The 19,826-nt window shown below is 38.7% G+C and overlaps 3 protein-coding genes across 5 annotated transcripts; 1 reads left to right on the forward strand and 2 right to left on the reverse strand.

The window, feature by feature from the left end:
- Window positions 1-939: 939 nt before the first annotated feature.
- On the reverse strand, window positions 940-11,634 carry LOC133877944 (sm-like protein LSM8). Of its 2 annotated transcripts, XM_062316402.1 has the most exons (6): window positions 11,462-11,634; window positions 3,138-3,237; window positions 1,995-2,035; window positions 1,833-1,907; window positions 1,415-1,467; window positions 940-1,279 (listed from the first exon to the last, which is right to left on the reverse strand). In XM_062316402.1, exons 2-6 carry the CDS (start codon window positions 3,172-3,174, stop codon window positions 1,189-1,191), a joined length of 297 nt encoding a protein of 98 aa, XP_062172386.1. In that variant the 5' UTR covers window positions 3,175-3,237; window positions 11,462-11,634; the 3' UTR covers window positions 940-1,188. The 2 variants fall into 2 exon arrangements, with proteins under 2 accessions (XP_062172386.1, XP_062172385.1); XM_062316401.1 differs by lacking the exons at window positions 940-1,279; window positions 1,415-1,467; window positions 1,833-1,907; window positions 1,995-2,035; window positions 3,138-3,237 and adding an exon at window positions 5,050-10,761.
- LOC133877673 (uncharacterized) lies at window positions 8,099-9,301 on the reverse strand. The gene is made up of 2 exons (XM_062316061.1): window positions 8,302-9,301; window positions 8,099-8,193 (listed from the first exon to the last, which is right to left on the reverse strand). The coding sequence occupies exons 1-2, from the start codon at window positions 9,299-9,301 to the stop codon at window positions 8,099-8,101; spliced, it is 1,095 nt and encodes a 364-aa protein (XP_062172045.1).
- A 2,810-nt stretch (window positions 11,635-14,444) lies between the features above and the next one.
- LOC133878202 (protein FAR1-RELATED SEQUENCE 4) lies at window positions 14,445-19,121 on the forward strand. 2 transcript variants are annotated; one of them, XM_062316724.1, is made up of 4 exons: window positions 14,445-14,594; window positions 15,292-17,516; window positions 17,634-17,687; window positions 18,701-19,121. In XM_062316724.1, exons 2-4 carry the CDS (start codon window positions 15,375-15,377, stop codon window positions 18,848-18,850), a joined length of 2,346 nt encoding a protein of 781 aa, XP_062172708.1. In that variant the 5' UTR covers window positions 14,445-14,594; window positions 15,292-15,374; the 3' UTR covers window positions 18,851-19,121. The 2 variants fall into 2 exon arrangements, with proteins under 2 accessions (XP_062172708.1, XP_062172709.1); XM_062316725.1 differs by having other exon boundaries at window positions 15,404-17,516.
- The last annotated feature ends 705 nt before the right edge of the window (window positions 19,122-19,826 follow it).

Consider the following 19,826-nt stretch of genomic DNA (forward strand, 5'->3'; position numbering starts at 1 on the left):
TTAGCGAGCAAACTTTTATGTTAATTTATATATATTAAATTTACCCTATGATAAAAATTATATATATTAAGACAAATGATTTGGGTGAGGGTGGTCGGCCACTCCCCTAATCAATAGAGGAGGTGAGAGGTGACCAAACCACTACCATGACCATAAGAGTGGTTTGGCCACCCGCTCTGGCCCGAATCATCCTCTTACGAATAAATTTGTAATTTCACAGTGACCTTGCCGGAAAAATAGCCGAAATTTGTATGGAAGGATTTATTTGCTACACAAACATCCTACGGGGAGTTATATTCATTTTTAAACCCCACAAAGTTATTTGTCACAAAGTTAAACCGTAGTATCCAATTTAACCATTTTGCCTAATCTATAATACAAAAGCAACCATATGAACAAAATATGCACACGAGATGCACAAGTAACATTTACTATTATTTACACCACTATATATTGAGAGTAACCTGTTATGGTCTCATCTTTTTAAATTATCCAAAACAACCCAATAAGTATAAGGAGAGAATATGTAGAGTATATACATGGGCACTAAAATAAAATACTTCAATTCCAAAAGATGTGTAAAAGAAGTGTACCCTACCCCCCCACCCAATCGAGGGGGGACCTTCATCTTATTCAATCTTAAGCAAATGAGTGATGTACAAGCGAGAGAGAGGATCTTTTCCAGTGTGGAACCAGAGATCCAGAAGAGAGAGAATCTATGAGACTAAGCAGAAATATGGAAACTCAAGCTAAGGAGTGCATTTTATTCTTCAAGGATGGAAATTCTTGGTAACAAAAGTCACATCTATTCATTTATCCTGTACAAACTTTAATCTAAACAACAGCAATACTAATTATTTCAATTTTCTATGGAAAAGGCCAAAAGCATTCACAACATGTATTGATCATTATAGATCATGGCAGAAAACTGATTGGTACTTGGGAAACTGTTCATTTTAATTGGGAGAATTTGACTGAAAGTTCTGTCATCAGTATTGAAAATAATACTCAACCAAAGAAAAAGGCATTGCAAATAAGCGCAGACAGAATATTCAACACTACCAAAAGCCTACTCTGCAAGATTATAGGTCATCAGAATTTTCATCATTATACCTTAGTGTCAGGACATTTCCTTGTAGATCGCTTACATAGTCTCTATACCAACTCTACTACACCTTTCCTAGTCAGTCAATGAATGACAGGCTTGAGAGGATGAGCTCTCAGCTTCGATAAATCAAGACTAGAATCAAGCTCTTCATCCAGCTCCCCCACAATGCTTCTGCAAGAATCAAGGGATATAGATTATATTACAGCACATAGTATGAAAATGTCAAATGAAGTCCTCACTTCCTCCCATCAGGAAGAGAGAAAAAAATTAAATAAATAAATAAATAAAAACCCTAGAAGGTATTACATGTTGTCGCCCCTTATTATGTACAAACCCAACACAAGTTGTTGAACACCTTCCTGCGAGTCAGAAGAAGCCAGAAGTCAAGTTATTGAAGGGAAAAAGGCCAAATTCAGTTAACTACACATAGTAATCTCAAGTTCAGCACAGAATCCGAAGCAAGATAACAAATAATGGGAAACTGCATTTACCCTCTTTAATTACCATCATTTTTGTAATGTCCCCCCAATCTACCATTAGGGTTGCAAAGTCCCCCTTTCGTGATCCAAAATGACAAAAATGCCCTCCATAAGATGAAAAAAATTCATAAAAAGGTTCTAAATTTTTTTTTTTATCTAATGAAGGATATTTTTGTCATTTTATTTTTTGGGAAAGGGGGTAAATGAACAAGCAATTGAATGGTTGTCAAGGTAAGGATACAAACCTTTGTGGAGTAGACACGTTCATGAGATTCATCAAGGATAATATTTGTAGCCTGGTCAAATCCTTTTAGGACTCCCTAAATGGAAAACCAAAACTGTTAATACTATCAATACCTCATTACTAAGATCTAGTTGGTGCATTGGACTAACAACAGGTAACATACCACTATATTGCGTCCATCATTTGTGATAACTGATATAGTTTCTGCACAAAGTGGAAATGACTTAAGAATAAAGTTAAAAGAGAGGGAAAAAAATAAGGCCCAAACCAACTAAGCCGAAAGTGCAACGCAGAAGGAACACTAAGAACTACACCCTGGAGTTAAAAACTACATTTTCCCCATCTTACACATAAAACGAAAGGCAAATAAAAATGAAAAACATAAAAACAGGGTTTTGAAAAGTTTCTAATGCTTGCTTTGAAACTCTCCTAAAGGGGAAAAGAGGGATTCATAAGACGCCTTGGGCCTTAGAAGTTTATATATGAGTCTCATTAGACATCACTTCCACAAGCCAAGGTACAGCAACTGTTATACCTTATATGCCTCGACTCTTGAGGCACACGCTAGCTGTAAGATTGTTAATCATGTTTCTTTTTGTTTCCTTCATATTTATCCCTTTTTTAACCAACTTTACTTGATTGTTTGTTTTGAATACTCTACTACATCTTTGAACTATCTCCATGTGATTTAAGTACTTTCATAACAAATCTAGTATGGTGCTATAATGCTTAGTCGCATTACTACAATTTAAACCAGACGTAATGATTTCTAATCAAGTATGTTTATATTTCTTCTGTTTAACTAATGTTCTTTTTTAATTAATAGCCAAGTTAATTGAACGATGTATGTTCTAAAAATCTGGTACATTTTTTTAGCAATCTCCATGTGATTTAAGTAGGGGTTGTCTTTGTTTTTCACATTACATCTTCTATCAGAGTAAAATGTTTAAATATCTTAACACAATTTAGAATTATACTCTTCTAATTTTCTCACCTCAACAAATTCTTACAAAAACAAATTCTGGATTTTATTTTTTTTGTTTAATCTATAATGTATACAGGTAAGGTATGCATATTGAAAACTCAGACTGCTCTATGCATCTTTTTTTCCAGGAGCTATTCTGACAAATTTTCTATGATATAGAGAAGTATATTTTTCAAACATAAATATTCACTGATTTAAAAGCTTACAACTCAACACACCCAGATTCATGCCTTCGCTAAAAGAAATCAAACGCCTTGCCTATAGGTTAACATATACATTAAACACATAAGAAATAAAAGGGTTTGTCAAAAATTTGCATACGATCTACAAGTGATTCAAGTCCAGGGCCAGTTGACATCTTGGAGCTTCCAAAATGGATATACAAGAGACCCTATGAAAGATTGGTTATGAACCAAATTTTCTGCCCAAAAAAAAAGAAAAAGAAAAGAAGACATGAGTTCTTCAAGAGACAATTTACATAAAGCGACAGAAAGAAGATATATGGTAAACATTATAGATATTTCCATCTTTATAACACCTTTAGGGACCGGGCGAGAGTAGGGATGAGATTCAAAAGGACATGATATTATCAAATTGGTTATAGATAAAAAAGCTTAAGATGTCATCAATCCATTGAAGCTATAACTCATGACATACTAAAATGGAGGAATATAATTTGTTAATTAGAAATTGTCAATGATTCTGAAGGTCATTACTAGCTGATGATTGTACAAGCTGAACGTAGCATCAGAAAATAAATTCACAAAAAGCCGAATGACACATGCTAAGAAAGAAATAGAGTGCCTAGCCATCCCTGAAGAAGGCTGATGCAATCAAATAATAAAAAGAAACAAAAGAAAATGATATGGGCTACTTCGAGAGAGCCGTAATCTCCAATGGCTACTTCAAGAGAGCCTTGATCTCCAAAACAATTCAAAAGGTCTAAGTTTTCATAATATTCAGCATGTTTATTCAATGAGTAGGATTACACTTAAATAGATGACGGCTAGGTCATAAGACATAACCATTAGGTCTAGCCGTCATAATACAATGCAGGAAAATAAACTAAGGAGGAAATAACTAATGGAAAATACATTCCTTATTAAACTAAATACTTAAGGAAATAAAATATGGAGAATTAAACTCCTTATTCTAGCCGGCTTGGGGTTGCTTGGTGGCTACGGTAGTGCCACCTAGTCCTAGGAAAATCTGAACGTATCAAAGGCTGTTCAGTTCAAGCACTTATCTGACATATACCGCAACTTAAAAGAGTGTGTGCAGAGATCAACCTACACCAATAATTCCTATGAGAAATGGCATAAAAGTGATGGAAACTTAGCCAGATCTTTACCAGTATAGCTAAATCATAGTAAAAACATGCGCGTGCACATCTTATTTTATTTTATATTTATATAAGTAATTCAATCTCAAAAAGCGCAGAGCGGTACAACCCAAGTATACAAGAAATATACAAGGGATGCCTAAAGAAGATCTTCCCTGATGTTGTCGTTCACACAAAAAACACAACTCTCGATGGAGCCCTAACCCTCCGAATGCTCTTCCAGGAAAATGGAGAGCCAATTGGAGTGTAGAGAGCATGATAGAAGGATATAACCTCGAACTTTTGCCTTTCGGAAGGGACCAATACATTTCATCCTCGCCACCTCGTCTTAATTTAAGAGTACAAAAGATCAAAGAACAAAGTGACCAAATCCACCTCCCAATCATGCATGGATCTGATAAAAGAAATATTCCACTGAAGGTGAACATGATCTGCCACCAAAGCCTCTCGATGGAGCCCTAACCCTCCGAATGCTCTTCCAGGAAAATGGAGAGCCGACTGGAGTGTAGAGAGCATGATAGAAGGATATAACCTTGAACTTTTGCCTTTCGGAAGGGACCAATACATTTCATCCTCGCCACCTCGTCTTAATTTAAGAGTACAAAAGATCAAAGAACAAAGTGACCAAATCCACCTCCCAATCATGCATGGATCTGATAAAAGAAATATTCCACTGAAGGTGCACATGATCTGCCACCAAAGCCTCTTCACAGCGGGCAACACTAAACAATTATGGAAAATAGGCCTTCAGGGAATGATCCCCACACCACAAATCAAGCCAAAACTTTATCTTGGATCCATCTCCCACCTCATATCTGACAAATCTATAAAACACCCCCACCCCCTCCTAATGTTTTCCCACACCCCCACCTTGAAAGGACCAACAACCTCCTTGAACACCATCCTCCCCTCATACTATCATATTTGGTTTCCATAACCGATCTCCACAACACTTCTCTTTCTATGGCAAAACATCATAACCACTTCCCCAAGAGAGCAAATTGAATTAGATTTCTAACCCTCAAACCACCAGAGCAAACTGGAGAACAAATTTTGGACCAACTTATTAGACATAACTTAAACTTGTCACCAACTCCACCCCACAGAAAATCCCTTCGAAGTTTTTCAATCCAATTGGCAACTCCTACAGGTATGTAAAAAAGGGATAGATAATGGGTTGGCAAATTGGAGATAGTGCTTTTAATCAAAGCCAGCCTACCACCATTCGATAAATAGAGCCTCTTCCAACATGCCAAACAACATTCCATTTTCTCAAGAATGCCATCCCAAATCAATTTAGCCTTATAAGAAGCCCCAGAGGAAGACTCAAATACTTCATAGGCAAAGAGGACACCCTACAACCAAAGATAAGAGCCAAACCTCCAAAATCATCTACTATGCCAACAACAACTAACTCTAATTTTTTTTTTGATAAGTAATGATAGTTTTATTAAAAGTGTAAGGCGCCCCTACGTACACTAGAAGTATACAACAGAAAACACCTAACTAGAAAGCGAAAAAGAAGCAAGAAATTCAACAAAGCTGATAGATAAAGGGTACAAATAAGCCATCGACCAGACATACAAGGTATGGAGAAACAACTCTAACACCTCTTCTAGGGAGCTCTCTAGATTCTCAAAACACCTAAGGTTTCTTTCTCTCCAAATACACCAAAAAAAGCACATAGGCACCATCTTCCAAGAAGTAGCGCTCCCAGATCTCCCAGACTTCCACCAACAAGCAACTAAGTCAAGCACACTCCTAGGCATGACCCACGAAAAACCAAAGCGGGAGAAAATGTTGTTCCATAGAGCTGAGGCCAGATCACAATGCAGAAGAATATGGTCCACTGATTCCCCATCCCGCTTGCAAAGACAGCATCTATCCACAATAAATTCAATAATTATGTTCCTCTTCCTAAGATTGTCCAAGGTAAGAATTCTGCCTAGAGCTGCTGACCAAGTGAAGAAAGCTGCCCTCGGGGGAGCCTGAGACCGTCACACACACTTCCATGGGAACCGAGTACCTCCAGCACACATCATAGAACCAAAATATGACTTCACCCTAAACACACCTTTCTTGGACGGGACCCATTTAAGACAATCTGCCCTCTCAAAATTCACCTTGGTAGAGCCCAGCACCTGGAAGAAAGAGGCAAAAACATCGACTTCCCAATCATGAGCCTCTCTAATAAAGCTCACGTTCCATTGAATGGACTCGCCCAAACTCTCCAAATTATCAGCCACTGACGCATCCTTCACCCGAGCAATGCCAAAGAGATCAGGAAACACTTCTTTCAGAATCGAATCTCCACACCACAAGTCATGCCAAAATCTAATCCTGCTCCCATCCCCCACCTCAAATCTAAGGAATTTGGAGAAATTCTCCCAACCTTTCCTTATAAACTTCCACAACCCTACTCCAAACGCCCCAGCAACCTCTCGGGAGCACCACCCACCCCACAAACTTCCATACTTGGAGTCCACCGCGACTCTCCACCAAGCATCTCTATCCATGCCAAATCGCCATAACCATTTACCTAGCAATGCGCGATTGAACTGAACCAACTTCCTAATGCCAAGCCCCCCATTCGAAATTGGAGTACAAACCTTCTCCCAATTCACCAAATGGAATTTAAAATCTTCACCCATTCCACCCCAAAGAAAATCGCGTTGCAACTTCTCAATGCGAGAAGCAACACTCACCGGTATAGGGAACAGAGACATGTAGTACGTAGGTAAGTTAGAGAGCGTACCCTTGATAAGGGTCACTCTCCCTCCCTTAGAGAGGTATAACCTTTTCCAACTAGCCAACCGTGTTTCAACCTTCTCAATAACTCCATCCCAAATACGAGTAGACTTGTAAGGAGCCCCCAATGGAAGACCCAGATACATCACAGGCAAATAAGCAACTTCACACTCTAAAAAGTCAGCTAACCTTCCCACATTAGCGACATTCCCCACTGGAATAATGCTGGATTTGGCCAAGTTAACCTTAAGACCCGATACAGCCTCAAATAAGAGCAAGAGACTTCGCAAAGACCAAATCTTGGAGGAGCTAGCATCACAGAAAATCAATGTGTCATCAGCGAACAAAAGGTGGGAAAAAGAAGCATCACCCACTTTGAAACCATCCAACACACCCCCACTCACTGCTGCAGTAATCATACGACTCAGCGCCTCCATAACAAACACAAACAAAAGGGGAGACAAAGGGTCTCCTTGCCTTAGGCCTCGAGAGCTGCTGAAAAAGCCGTATGGTGAGCCATTAACTAGCACCGAAAACTTTGCAGAAGAAATGCACCGAGCTATCCACGAACACCATTTTCCTCCAAAGCCGCATCTCCTCAACATATACAACAGAAACTCCCAATTAACGTGATCATAAGCTTTTTCTAAATCCATTTTGCAAACGACTCCCGGCTCCCTTGATTTAATACGACTATCAAGGCATTCATTCGCAATAAGGATTGGATCAAGAATCTGCCTCCCTTTAATGAAAGCACTCTGGGATTTGGAGATAACCTTGTCCATAACCGTCTTCAATCTGTTGGCCAAGACTTTAGCAATAATCTTATAGATACCTCCTACAAGGCTTATGGGCCGGAAATCTTTGAGAGACAAAGCTCCTGGAGTCTTAGGAATAAGAGAAATAAAAGAAGCGTTCAAACTTTTCTCAAAAACTTCTCTAGCATGAAACTCAGAAAAACCTCCATAATGTCCAAGCGCACCACCTCCCAACAAGCTTGGAAAAAAGCCATAGTGAAGCCATCCGGACCCGGCGCTTTGTCGCCATTAAAAGCAAACACTGCCTTTCTAACTTCCTCCTCCTCAAAGGCTCTCTCCAACCACCTTGCTTCTGACTCTAAAATGGCATCAAAGTAAAGATCATCCAACCAAGGCCTCCAACTGTGCTTCTCAGAGAAGAGATCTTGATAGAACTAAACCACATGCTCCCCTATCTCTGCCGGATTAGAAGAAATGGAATCTCCGATCAATAAGGAATCAATAGAGTTATACCTTCTGTTTGAATTGGCTATAGAATGGAAGAATTTTGTGCATTTATCTCCTTCTTTCAACCACGTCACCCTGGACTTTTGCCTCCAGCAGACCTCCTCCAACAGTGAGCATCTCTCTAACTCACTGACAACCTCCAGCTTCTTTTGAATTTCCCCCTCAACCAAAGCCCTACTGCCTTCCACTGTATCAATCGCCTGAAGCTCCTCAAGAAGCTTTCTCTTGTTCCTCTCCACATTACCAAAGGCCTCTACATTCCATGTCTTCAAATTAGATTTGAGGGCCTTTAGTTTACATGCAAGCACAAAGCTAGGAGAGCCATGAAAAGAGAATGAGTCCCACCAATGTTTCACCAACCCCACAAAACCATCCACCTTGAGCCACATATTCTCAAACTTGAACGGCCTACTTCTTGCAGAAGAGTGAGCACAATCGAGGAGAATAGGAAAGTGGTCAGAGAAAAGGCGGGGAAGCCTCTTCTGAGACGCCTCATGAAACCTTTCTTCCCAATCAGGAGAGACAAGAAAACGATCAATTCTGGACCAAACAGGAGGATCACAGGAGATCGACCACGTATAGGAACCTCCAACGAGTGGAAAATCCATAAGACCCTGGTCAGAGATAAAATCACAAAAGTCCCTCATTGCGGACACACTACCATCTCCAGATCTTTCGCTAGGGAACCTAGTAATATTGAAATCTCCCCCTATACACCAAGGCAAACTCCACCAACTCATAATCCCAGCCAGCTCATCCCAAAGACCCCTCCGATCAACCCTGCAATTCAGACCATACACGCCCACAAAACCCCACTCAACGTGATCATCAACATTCCTGAAAGAAACTGCAAGTGTGAAACTCCCCACGCACACATCTACCTTTTCCACCACCCTCTTATCCCACAATATAAGGATACCCCCTGAGGCCCCACAAGCATCCAAACAACACCAATCCACATAATTACACCCCCAAAGACTACGCACAAATTTCCTAGAAGGATCCTTAACTTTTGTTTCTTGGAGGCAAATAAGATCCACCTTCCAATCTCTGAGCAAATTGCAAATCCTTAAGCGTTTACGCCTATTATTCAGCCCCCTTACGTTCCAAGAAAGAATCTTCGGCTTCATGGCACTACTACTAGCCCCCTTGCCCTCCTCTTACCGCTACTCAATCCGGAACCTTTGGCATCATAGTTAATAGAGCTCTCCAAATTCTTAATCTCCCTCTTACCCTTCGTGCGTCCTTTACCCAAGCGACGCTCCTCTTTTCTCTCCTCTTCTATACAAGTCAGAAAAGCTAACAATTGCAATTTATGCCCCACGAACGTCATCCCAACAATGGGATAAATCTCGTTAGCACTCTGCATCACCCAGTCCGAGTACCCCATGCCACCCAAGTCTAGAGAGTAGGCATTGAGAGGAGAACCCACATCAACAGCCCCTCCCCCCTCCTTGAACTCTACCAAACCAGCAACCTCGGGAGCAATGCTTCTTGAGGCCTCACCCAACAATCCAACCTGTAGACCAGAGGACACTGAGTCCACCACTGGCCCCCCCATCCACTCACAACCTTCCCCTCCAGCACTGCCAAAGCATGGAACAATCTCCATATCCACCGTTTGATGCCCAAACACATTCCCTGTCAACTCCCGAGGCACACTCAGCATATCCACACTTCTCAACTGCGAAAGCGCCGAGTCCTTCACCCTCACTAGACCACCCTCTAAACACAAGACAGGGATATCACTACAATTCAACTGCTCCTGCTTCGAAAATAACTTATACCCTGCTGCACCGGACCCAACTATCAGCTCCCCCTCCCTCTGCTGACCCGGTTCCTCCATCTGCACCGCCTCTACCTCCACCTGCACCTCAGAGCTACAAAGGGGCGAGAAGCATCAACCCACGAGCCTGGACTGTCCTTGGAGCTGCCCAGCACCTACACCCGGAGATGGAGTCGAAGTCGGAGAGTCGGTGACTAGGCTCTGAGAACTGTTCTGAGAACCATTCCCCCGTGCGGCTGGATCTGTGCCTACCGAAACCAGCACAGATGACTCCCTCACCAGCGAACGAAGCTGGCCGTCGAGAGATGAGGAGGCGGCTACATGTCCCAGAGCCGGAGCCCACGTAGAGGAAGAGGCACCAGGCGTGAAGTTCCCGGCGTCCAAGCCCGGAGTCGAAACAGCCCCATGAAAATGCACCGAACTCGCTGGATCCACCTTAGTATCTTATGCATAAAAATTTTGCATCAATAAATTCCCTCGATGCCCTAGATCGGCGACTGCTCAATTTGGCAGTGCCAAACCCCACAGACTTCGCATATTCTTTGTAAAACATATATGCGGCTTCATGAGAATCAAATTCCATGTCATCACGAGGCTCTATAATTGTATTGTCCATGATGACATTAGAATCCATGATTGTTGTGGGAATATTCAGATCCACTTCACATCCACCTTGAGATCCATCTCCAAAACTGCTCAGAATTGGTCTAAAGTCATTCATACGATATTCCAGAAATATTGTACAGAATCACCTCCCATGGAAAGAATATAAATTTCCATCTCACTGATCCCATTATCAAGGCACTTGAAACAAAGGAACGACGTTCTTAGCAATTAGAATCAATGCAAAGAACAATTTACACTTTTATAAGCACATTATCATCCCAAACACACACATGCTGGTTTAAAATGCCTCCAAGAGCTCCATATATGAGGTTCAAATGTGCTTCTTTTCCCTGAACATCTACCCCGTTACCTTCTTAATTCGAATCACACACACACACAAAACACACGCACACACATACGCGCGCGAATACCCAAACATCCACAAAACACCACTCCCGGCCAACCATGTGAAAATATACCTCAAGGCACCATGAAACCAAATACTCGAGCCATACAACACCCCATCACCACTATCACCAACCCCCCCCCCCCCAAAAAAAAAAAAAACATATAACCCCCAAAGCGAAAGCCAAAAAAACCAATACACACAAAATCACTCCCACCCACCCACCATCTCATAGCCATAGGCTAAACACACCACACCAAAGACCACCACGCTCACAGCCTTAGCAAACCAAACCACACCCACGCCGTTGCCGGCCATCCGCCGGGTTCCAAACACAACCATCACACGCACACCGCACAACTCGGCTCAAATACCGTTCCAAACCCACAAACACACCCCACACAGAGCCAATCGGCTGCTACACAATTACAAATGAAGCGAAACTTGAAAACAGAAAAATGAAGGAAAAATTCAAAATTCAAAATTCCTCACCTTGGTACTGTCGGAGAGAAACAGAGCAAGAGGGCGACCACTAAACGGCGACAAACGGAGAGTTCGAAAACGGAGCAAGACTCGGCGGCGAAGGAGAATGAAAAACCCAAATGGTGGGGATGCCACCGTTTGCTTAGATTAAGGCCTGGGCGTGCTGCACAGCCTGTGCCAGGCCCACTACATTTCGTACTTTAATATGGACCCAATCCTTTTCTTTTTTTTTTTTTTTTAAAAAAATAATAATAATAAAAGAAAGAAAGATAAACTTTCCTTTAAAGGGTCCGAAGAATTTTCTCCAACTGAATTTATAAAAATGTCACGTATTTAATTGCATATGAGAAATACATAATTTTTTTAGAGAAAATTGTACCGTTAGTTCCTGACATTATTTTTCACTCTCCGTGGTTCAAATAGTTCATAAGAGGTCCTAATAATAGGCAATATTATAATTTATTTCACCTTTGTCTTTGCAATAAAACAAACATGTAATTCTCACGTGTAATATGTAAATTGGGTTGGAGAAAGTTCATCTAACACAATTTGAAGCAAATTTTTGTTAAAAAAAAAAAAAACCTCTATAGTGTCTATGTATTGAATTTAGGGGTTCCAAAAACAATGTCTAATTAGAGTATTAGCAGCAAATACCCAATCATTTTTCCTAAATTTATGAAACAAAATTACTTTTTGCTTCCTTATAAAAAAACATTTCACAATAAATTCTCTTATATTTTTCTATATTAATTAAATACTATTTCTTTATTCTTATTTTATTCTTTTTTTTACTTTCCTACTTTTTGTCATTTTTATCATTATATAATTCATTTGGTAGATACAATACTATCCAATGTATTGTATAATCAAACTTCCTCATCATTATATAATCAAACTTCCTTCAACCCAGAATCTCAACAAACTTCAACCAAACAATTTCAATTTATAGGATTTACCCAATTTCAGTTAAACCAACTAATGGCTATAACAAAAACAACAAATCATCAATTTAATCTCAATTCATTTCAGAACTCATTTGACCATTTGGGGCCAATTCGAGATGTACACAAAAAAAAAAAAAAAAAAATTGGTTCCCACCACGCACCACCATACCAAAAATTTTGTTCATCAATTAGGTATACTCATAGAAATCCCAAACTCGCAATAGCAAAACAGAAACCCAACCCTCTTTCAATGGGTTTATCATACGAACCATAAATTCCATGGGTAGTAATATAAATTGAAAATCAAGCAACTCTGTTATCACTTATTGATTTTTGAAGTATAAACATAGGAAGAAAATTTGAGAGAGAGAGAGAGAGAGTGTGACGAGAAAGGGATAGGTCGGCATATCCGTGAGAGAGAGAGAGAGAGAGAGAGAGACAAATACCTCAAATTTTTTCTGCTAATCGATCGTTATGCAAAAGGGGAGAGAGACGTGAGAGCTGAAGAATTTTTGGTTTCGAAATAACTTCTTAATGTGTGATGATGGGATACCAAGTTCAATTGAAAGTGCGCTCCCCACTTTTCTTAAACGGCATCAAATCAAAAGCCTTTAATGTCTAGTTGTTCAATTTTCTTCGAGTTTAAAACGGTGATGTTTAGGTTAATAAGATATTAAAACAATTATAACCATTCATCAAATTATAGAACTGACTTCAGAAAAAAAGAAAAAAGAAAAAATCAAATTACTGAACTTGTGTTGTACTTTTAAAGTACAGCACTGAGGCCGAATCCATAATTTGAATATGTTACAATGTTTTATGCCCAGAAATTTGCAACAAAATGTAAGTCTTTTGTGCAACATCTTGTGTTAACTACAAGTCACACAAATAATGATAAATTTCCATCATTTTATTTTGATCAAAAAATGTTTTCATAATTTTCTGAAGAACAAAAAAAAAGTGTTTGGAATTAGAAGTCTCTTATTTCCAATCAACTTGATTAAGTTATAAATCTTGTTTTACAAATCAATAAATTGTTTGATATGTTTTGTTACATGTTATTGTGATTGATTTTTCAAATAGAAAAAAGAGAAGCTTGATTTTAGAATATTCAAGGGTCAATGATCTTGAGCTTTAAGACTTGAGTTTTAACTTCTAACACTTAGAAATAATTAGCAATCTAGGTTCAAAAAAATAATGTCTAGGATTAAATTTAAATAATTTTAGAGCACTTGTAGCAGATACCTTATAGGTAGTTCCCTTCCTTAAATATATAAATTTTTTGAAAAAAGTCACAAAAAATACCAACATCAGTTTTCCTATATTTTTCCTAAACTCTTGAATAGTTACAGTGCTACCAAATACATTGGATAGTATTGTATCTACCAAATGAATTATATAATGATAAAAATGACAAAAAGTAGGAAAGTAAGAAAAAGAATAAAATAAGAATAAAGAAATAGTATTTAATTGATATAGAAAAATATAAGAGAATTTATTGTAAAATATTTGTTTATAAGGAAGCAAAAAGTAATTTTGTTTCATAAATTTAGGAAAAATGATTGGGTATTTGCTGCTAATACTTTAATTAGACATTGTTTTTGGAACCCCTAAATTCAATACATAGACACTATAGAGGTTTTTTTCTTTTTTTTTTTAAACAAAAATTTGCTTCAAATTGTGTTAGATGAACTTTCTCCAACCCAATTTACATATTACACGTGAGAATTACATGTTTGTTTTATTGCAGAGACAAAGGTGAAATAAATTATAATATTGCCTATTATTAGGACCTCTCATGAACTATTTGAACCACGGAGAGTGAAAAATAATGTCAGAAACTAACGGTACAATTTTCTCTAAAAAAATATGTATTTTTCACATGCAAATAAATACGTGACATTTTTATAAACTCAGTTGGAGAAAATTCTTCGGACCCTTTAAAGGAAACTTTATCTTTCTTTCTTTTATTTAAAAAAAAAAAAAAAAAATGGATTGGGTCCATATTAAAGTACGAAATGTAGTGGGCCTGGCACAGGCTGTGCAGCACGCCCAGGCCTTAATCTAAGCAAACGGTGGCATCCCCACCATTTGGGTTTTTCATTCTACTTCGCCGAGTCTTGCTCCGTTTTCGAACTCTCCGTTTGTCGCCGTTTAGTGGTCGCCCTCTTGCTCTGTTTCTCTCCGACAGTACCAAGGTGAGGAATTTTGAATTTTTCCTTCATTTTTCTGTTTTCAAGTTTCGCTTCATTTGTAATTGTGTAGCAGCCGATTGGCTCTGTGTGGGGTGTGTTTGTGGGTTTGGAACGGTATTTGAGCCGAGTTGTGCGGTGTGCGTGTGATGGCTGTGTTTGGAACCCGGCGGATGGCTGGCAACGGCGTGGGTGTGGTTTGGTTTGCTAAGGCTGTGAGCGTGGTGGTCATTGGTGTGGTTTGTTTAGCCTATGGCTATGAGATGGTGGGTGGGTGGGAGTGATTTTGTGTGTATTGGTTTTTTTGGCTTTCGCTTTGGGGGTTATATGCTTTTTTTTTTTTGGGGGGGGGGGGGGGGGTTTGGTGATAGTGGTGATGGGGTGTTGTATGGCTCGAGTATTTGGTTTCATGGTGCCTTGAGGTATATTTTCACATGGTTGGCCGGGAGTGGTGTTTTGTGGATGTTTGGGTATTCGCGCGCGTATGTGTGTGCGTGTGTTTTGTGTGTGTGTGTGATTCGAATTAAGAAGGTAACGGGGTAGATGTTCAGGGAAAAGAAGCACATTTGAACCTCATATATGGAGCTCTTGGAGGCATTTTAAACCAGCATGTGTGTGTTTGGGATGATAATGTGCTTATAAAAGTGTAAATTGTTCTTTGCATTGATTCTAATTGCTAATAACGTCGTTCCTTTGTTTCAAGTGCCTTGATAATGGGATCAGTGAGATGGAAATTTATATTCTTTCCATGGGAGGTGATTCTGTACAATATTTCTGGAATATCGTATGAATGACTTTAGACCAATTCTGAGCAGTTTTGGAGCTGGATCTCAAGGTGGATGTGAAGTGGATCTGAATATTCCCACAACAATCATGGATTCTAATGTCATCATGGACAATACAATTATAGAGCCTCGTGATGACATGGAATTTGATTCTCATGAAGCCGCATATATGTTTTACAAAGAATATGCGAAGTCTGTGGGGTTTGGCACTGCCAAATTGAGCAGTCGCCGGTCTAGGGCATCGAGGGAATTTATTGATGCAAAATTTTCATGCATAAGATACGGGAATAAGCAACAGTCTGATGATGCCATCAATCCACGACCTTCTCCGAAAATTGGTTGTAAAGCAAGCATGCATGTAAAAAGAAGACAAAATGGAAAGTGGTATATATATAGTTTTGTGAAGGAGCATAATCATGAGCTCTTGCCTTCTCAGGTGCATTTCTTTCGGAGTCACCGAAATGTTGATCCACTCAAGAGTGATGTCCGAGTACGAAGACGGAAGAATTTAGGTGCAGGGTCAAAGCTGTTCAGTGCCTATCAGAATGTTGATTGTTTAGAGAGTTATATGAGAAATCAGAATGATAAAGGACGGAGTTTGGTTTTAGAACCCGGGGATGCTCAAATACTACTGGAACATTTTATGCATATGCAGGAAGAGAATCCAAAATTCTTCTATGCAGTTGATTTAAATGAAGAGCATCGACTGAGAAATGTGTTTTGGGTGGATGCCAAAGGCATGGAAGATTATACAACCTTTTGTGATGTGGTTTCTTTTGACACCACATATTTCACAAACAAGTATAAAATGCCATTGGTTTTTTTTATTGGAGTCAACCATCATATTCAACCCACATTGCTTGGTTGTGCGCTGATTGCAGACGAGACATTTTATACTTTTGTTTGGTTAATGCAAACATGGTTTATAGCAATGGAGGAACGGGCTCCAAGGGTAATACTCACTGACCAAAACAATGCCATAAAAGCAGCTATTAAAGCAGTCTTTCCAGGTACACGTCATTGTTACTGTTTGTGGCATGTATTGGAAAAGATCCCTAGACAGCTTGAGTTTTTGTGCATGTGGAACAATAATTTTATGCTGAAATTTAATAAATGTATCAGTAAGTCATGGACAGAGGAAGAATTTGAAAAGAGATGGTGGAAATTGCTCGACAGATTCAATCTTAGAGAGATTGAATGGGTTCAAACCTTGTATGAGGATCGCAAACATTGGGTCCCTACTTTTATGAAAGACATCTCTTTTGCTGGGTTGGTTACAAATTTGCGCTCAGAAAGCTTAAGCTCTTGGTTTGACAAATATGTCCAAGGGGAGACTTCGTTGAGAGAGTTTATAGAACGATACAGGGTAATTCTTGAAGATAGGTTTGAAGAGGAAGCCAAAGTAAATTTTGATGCATGGCATGAAACGCCTGAGTTGAAGTCTCCATCACCCTTTGAAAAACAGATGTCACTAGTGTATACACATGAAATTTTCAAGAAATTCCAAGTTGAGGTTTTGGGAGTAGCTGCTTGTCATCTTAAGAAAGAAAATGAAGATGAGACAAAGACAACATATACTGTTAAAGACTTTGAAGATAATCAGAATTATATGGTGGAATGGAATGAATCAAAATCAGATATATATTGTTCATGCCGCTCATTTGAATATAAAGGTTATCTCTGCAGACATACTATTGTAGTTCTCCAAATGTCTGGTGTTTTCAGCATCCCGTCTAAATATGTATTGCAGAGATGGACTAATACTGCAAGAAGCAGGCATGCCATTGGCGAAAGATTGGATGAGGTGCAGTCTAAGGTCCGTCGTTACAATGATTTATGTCGACGAGCCATAATATTGGGTGAAGAAGGTTCACTGTCTCAAGAGAGTTACAATCTTGCTCTTTGTGCCATAAAAGAAGCTTTGAAGCAATGCACAACTGTGAATAACTCAGTAGAAAACGATTCGAGAACTATGACCTCAGCAACTCATCCTGTTTGTGGTGTTGAAGCGAATCAATCCAGCAATGTGACTACTGAGGTGGTGCCTGATCCTAAAGTGATCAATGCAAACAAGGCTCCTAGGAGAGCTGGAGCTGGGAAGGAAGTGGCAAGTAACAGAAATAGTTCAAGCAATAAAGGAAAGGTTAGTGAATGTGATGATTGATTTTTAACTTTTTAAATGTTTTGCCACTGGAAACTGTTTGAAAAGAAAATAAAAAATAAAAAATAAAAACTGATGTTTGCTTCATGTCTATAACAGTTACCCCAGACAGAAGCTGCGAGTCTGGGAATACAAGATGGCTTTCACCAAATGGTATGCAAATGCTCTCATCATTATACTAATTCAGCAAAACAGACATCATACTAATTCAGCAAAAAAGAAGAAAAAAAAGGACTATTTCTGTTTCAATTTCAATTAACGTTGTTCTCTATCAAATTTGATAAAGAATTTGCTCTATCTGAACATTTTTCGTATTTTAAGGGTTTGGGTTGAAACTTCTGACATGTTTAAATAAATGGGCTGGGAAAGATTCAGCTTTGCGATCCTTGATAAATGGACCAGGTCTGAGGTGCCTTCTTCAACTTTTACAACCCTTGTGTTTAACTTTTGTATATGGCCAGGGACATTGATCACACTGGGTTGCAGGGTAGTATTTTGATGCAAAATTAAATAATAAAATCACCCCCTAGGTCCGTTTCATCAGATGCCCCCATAGAATTTTTGGGTACACAAGAAACCACAAAAGCCCATGAAATTTGGCAGACTCTTTTTATGGTGTTCTCGTATTTGAAAGCACAAAGTTTTCCTTCAAACTAATATATTAAATTGGGTCAGAAGAATTTCGTCTAACCTAGTCTATTAAATTGATGTGTCCAAAATGCATATGAGTTAATTTTCACTTTGCATATTTGATACAGTATGTGATTTTTACATGTATTTTGGACATATGTCGGTTTAATAGATTGGATTGGGAGGAGGGGGAAAGCACAAAGTTTTCCTTCAAACCAGTCTATTAAATTGGGTCGAAGGAATTTTCTTTAACCTAGTCTGTCTAAAATGCATACAATTCTCACATGCATTTTTAATTTTCACTTACATTTTTATAGAGTATGTGATTCTCACATGTATTTTGAATATACGTTGGTTTAATAGACTGGATTAGAGGAAATTATTTTTCTAATCGAATTTGGAGAAAAACTTTGTCCAAGATGAAGATGGTCACCATAAACTGGTTATAGCTGTGACAAGTAGAATGTCTTTGTAAGATGTGTTCAGCTACATAGTTTTTACTTGGTTTTTGATGTTACCATATGTACTTGTGGCAGGAAATGCCTAACACGAGGCCCACACAGTTACATGGTCCGGTGCCAACGCCATTTCAAATCATGGTGCCAACAATGTTTCAAAATGTCACGTCAACACAGTTCAATAATGTTGCTGCAACAAATTTGCATGAGAATCATCTCCCTCGGTAGCTCCATTTTTACCTTCTGTTGTAAAGATTACCTATACATTAACTGCTTAAGGACTGTAACAAAAAGCACCTTTTTTCTTTCTTTCTTTCTTCTTCTTCTTTTTTTTCTTTTCTTTTCTTTCTTTCTTTTTTTTTTTTTTTTTTGCTGTTCCCAACCATGAAAAGTGTCTGTTTTCTGTTGTCCAATTGTTGTAAAGATTACGTACACATTAACTGCTCGATTTCTCTTATAATAAAACTACTAATACAAGGCAAGCCTTTGTCATGAATTATACATTTTGTTGGCTTGTTATATGCTATGCTTAGCTTAGATTCGATTTGATTTATTTATATTTATTCTCTTGTTTTAAGTTTGGTATTCATCCTTTTCAATAGGATTCTCTGGTAGACCTGGAAATCCTCCTCGGAACAGGATCTCCATTCTTAATGAAATAAAGAGAAGTCATTTTCATAGTTAGGATTTGATGTTGTTATATTTAATGGTATATTTAAATGATGTGGCAATTACTTACATTTAGATACAACAACATTAAGAGTAATGCTACACATCATCCCCTTGTCCTCCTTTTGTCCTCCCAAATGTGATGTGGCTCGTAAAATCACCATTGAATTTATGATAGATCATTATTGAATTTTGATCCAATGGTGATTTAAGAGCCACATCAATTTTGGGAGGATAAAAGGTGGACAAGAGGATGATGTGTAGCATTACTCCAACATTAAATCTTGACCATAAAATGGCTTCTTTCCATTTTAAGTGAAATTGAGATGTTCTTTGTTTATCCTCTTATACCTCTTGATTTTATTATGTTATAAGCAGATAAAGCTGCCAAAAATTCCTTTTTCTCCTTATTGTAATCACCCTCCCTCTCCTTGTTTTGGAGCTAGTGAGAACCAAACAAAAGTTTGGTATTGGACTTGCCTAGTTTTTCAACACTCAGCTGAAAGTGATAGCTGAAAAGAAAAGGCTAGAAAAC

The sequence above is a fragment of the Alnus glutinosa genome, chromosome 9 (assembly GCF_958979055.1).
Source record: "Alnus glutinosa chromosome 9, dhAlnGlut1.1, whole genome shotgun sequence".
In the NCBI taxonomy this organism is placed as follows: domain Eukaryota; kingdom Viridiplantae; phylum Streptophyta; class Magnoliopsida; order Fagales; family Betulaceae; genus Alnus; species Alnus glutinosa.

Coding starts and splice junctions, on each gene's coding strand:
- LOC133878202 (XM_062316724.1), top strand. CDS start 15,375: ATGAATGACTTTAGACCAATTCTGAGCAGTTTTGGAGCTGGATCTCAA. Junction 17,517..17,633: donor GTTCAAGCAATAAAGGAAAG/GTTAGTGAATGT, acceptor TGTCTATAACAG/TTACCCCAGACAGAAGCTGC. Junction 17,688..18,700: donor AAGATGGCTTTCACCAAATG/GTATGCAAATGC, acceptor TACTTGTGGCAG/GAAATGCCTAACACGAGGCC.
- LOC133877944 (XM_062316401.1), bottom strand. CDS start 7,691: ATGGACAAGGTTATCTCCAAATCCCAGAGTGCTTTCATTAAAGGGAGG.
- LOC133877673 (XM_062316061.1), bottom strand. CDS start 9,301: ATGAAGCCGAAGATTCTTTCTTGGAACGTAAGGGGGCTGAATAATAGG. Junction 8,194..8,301: donor AAAGAAGCTGGAGGTTGTCA/GTGAGTTAGAGA, acceptor TCCATTCTATAG/CCAATTCAAACAGAAGGTAT.